The sequence below is a fragment of the Hibiscus syriacus genome, unplaced genomic scaffold (genome assembly GCF_006381635.1).
Source record: "Hibiscus syriacus cultivar Baekdansim isolate YM2019G1 unplaced genomic scaffold, ASM638163v2 tig00111792_pilon, whole genome shotgun sequence".
NCBI classification, from domain to species: Eukaryota; Viridiplantae; Streptophyta; class Magnoliopsida; order Malvales; family Malvaceae; genus Hibiscus; species Hibiscus syriacus.
This window is the reverse complement of record NW_024063179.1, coordinates 217,724-220,086: the sequence shown is the minus strand read 5'-3', so window position 1 is coordinate 220,086 and position 2,363 is coordinate 217,724. Positions and strand designations below refer to the sequence as shown.

The 2,363-nt window shown below is 34.4% G+C and overlaps 1 protein-coding gene across 1 annotated transcript; it reads left to right on the top strand.

The window, feature by feature from the left end:
- Positions 1 to 440: 440 nt before the first annotated feature.
- Positions 441 to 1,853, top strand: LOC120170751 (golgin candidate 5-like). The gene is made up of 7 exons (XM_039178628.1): positions 441 to 452; positions 560 to 665; positions 738 to 958; positions 1,106 to 1,165; positions 1,269 to 1,382; positions 1,611 to 1,685; positions 1,782 to 1,853. Exons 1-7 carry the CDS (start codon positions 441 to 443, stop codon positions 1,851 to 1,853), a joined length of 660 nt encoding a protein of 219 aa, XP_039034559.1.
- Positions 1,854 to 2,363: the final 510 nt, after the last annotated feature.

Here is a 2,363-nt window from a genome sequence, read left to right as displayed (position 1 = left end):
TTCCATTTATTGCATCAACCTCTATTGTGTTTGGTACGGGTGTACTTGTACACTCTACTACACCTTTATATATTGCTTCTTCCATTACGAGTGTGTGACTCTACTATCTATAGTTAATTCATGATAAAAACTTCTTTTTCCCATTTTCTTTGCCTGCGAGTTGAAAAAAATTCCCATTTTCCATTCATATTAGTTGTTTTCTTGAATTAAAAAGGTAGAAAGGGAGTCCTAATATATTAGCGTATCCATTCTTTTTGCCTGCGAGTTGAATTTTTTTTCCATTTTCCATTCATATTAGTTGTTTTCTTGAATTCTTTTTCCTTTCAACTCTGGTGATAAAAAAGAATATCATCTAGTATTCTGCACATGATTGCAGATTTCAAAAGGGACATATATGGTTTAGCATTATAAAACTTATTTCAATTTACTGCTGATGTTACATGAGGCATTCCGTAAGAGTTTATTATGCTTATATGATCATAGGAACCATTTTAACCATTGGTTCTTGGATTTGATAGTTGGTTCTGTTTACAGAAGGATTCTTTTAAATTTTTTACAGAAAGTAGAAAGGGAGAAAGCTGCCCGAGTAGACTTGGAAAGGACAATGCGCGTGCAGTCTACAGAGCAAGCTCCAATTGCAAGGCATAGTTCCACCTTGGAGAATGGTATTGTGCTTTCTGTTATGATGTAGTTGCTCTTTTATGATCTCCTGTGCTTATTGTGTGACTGTGGTGCAGGAAGCTTGTCTAGGAAACTATCTACTGCTAGCAGCATAGAAAGCATGGAGGAAAGATATTTTCTACAAGCATCGTTGGACTCATCTGATGGTTTCTCTGAAAAAAGAAATATCGAAGAGGCTACAGCAAGTCCACTCTATATGAAGAGTATGACAGCAAGTGCTTTTGAATCTACACTTCGTCAAAAAGAGGGTGAATTTGCATCCTATATGTCTCGTTTGGTATGAATTATTCTTTGAGCTCCTGAATTCAATATATTTGCACTAAATGTTCAAACTATTCTCGGTACCAAATATTTCCTGATTTTAGGTATGTGTTTTATCTTGTTTACTGTTTAAATAGCTTATATCTACCTTGCTTTACGTCAGAATTCCTTGGAGTCTATCCGTGACTCTCTATCTAAGGAGTTAGTCAAAATGACTGCAGAGGTTTCTGCTTTCTAGTTAAATTCGAGTGAGGTTTTATTCATCAATATTATATTCTCTTTCTTGGTCAAATAATTGTTTTTAACCTTGTCTACATTTGCTGTAGTGTGAAAAGTTGAAGGCTGAGGCTGCCACATTGTCTGGAATCCGGACAGAGCTAGAAGCCTTGAGGCGGAGACACATTGCTGCTCTGGAGCTAATGGGTGAACGAAATGAGGAGGTAGATGGCTCTTTTCATTTGGATTATTTCTCATTGGCGGAAAACAAAATTTCATATTCAAATAGATGTTATTTTCATGTACGTGGTATAATAAGTATATTAAGGCGGAGAGACATGAGCTTTGCTGAACCAAATATTTCTGACTCAATTCTAGATTTGAAAATATTATATGATACTGTTGTCATCCATGATGTGCTTACATGTTTAAGGGCTGCGTCATCTTTCTAGTTGGAGGAACTCCATGTTGATATTGTAGACTTGAAGGAAATGTGTAGAGAGCAAGTAAACTTGCTTATGAATAAGGTACTTTTTTCTGTTTCAAAAGCTTATATCATCATTCTTTTTTCCCTATTAACTTTATTTATTATAAGTAAACATTACTGTTTATTTGTTGTGCAGGCTCTATTTGCTATTCTGAAAGCTACCTTGTTGTGTTCGACAGATCCAAAGAATGACTTCCTCGGCCAGTAACTCGTGAGTTGATTCTTCATTATTTTTCCTTTTTTTATTTATTAAGTGCATTGTATAGTTAAAGTGAAATATATGTTATAGCATTTGGTTAAATTCTGTTTGCTTAGTTGTTATTTTAATATAATTTGATTTGCTATGTAAATGGTCACATGTAAGATGCTTTAGATAAGCTAGCTGGATCAGTAGTCACTGGCTCCTGCAACTTGATTTTGCAATTATGCACCAAGTTGATCTTGAGTATTTCAACTAGTTGATTTAACTCAATCCTTGTGCTTTAATATTTGGTTTTAGCTTTTTGAATCGTGAATTTTGCTCGAGCTCCAGATCAAGCTTATATTGATTTAATTTGAATCAGATCAATTACTCTTACATTTGGACAATATTATATTAGTGCTACTGATATGAATCATAACCCGTAGAACTGCATGTCTAGTTTATTCTTTGTCCGCCACAAAGCAGTTTTATTTGTACCATCTACATCTATTATTTACCAATTAATGCAATGCATAT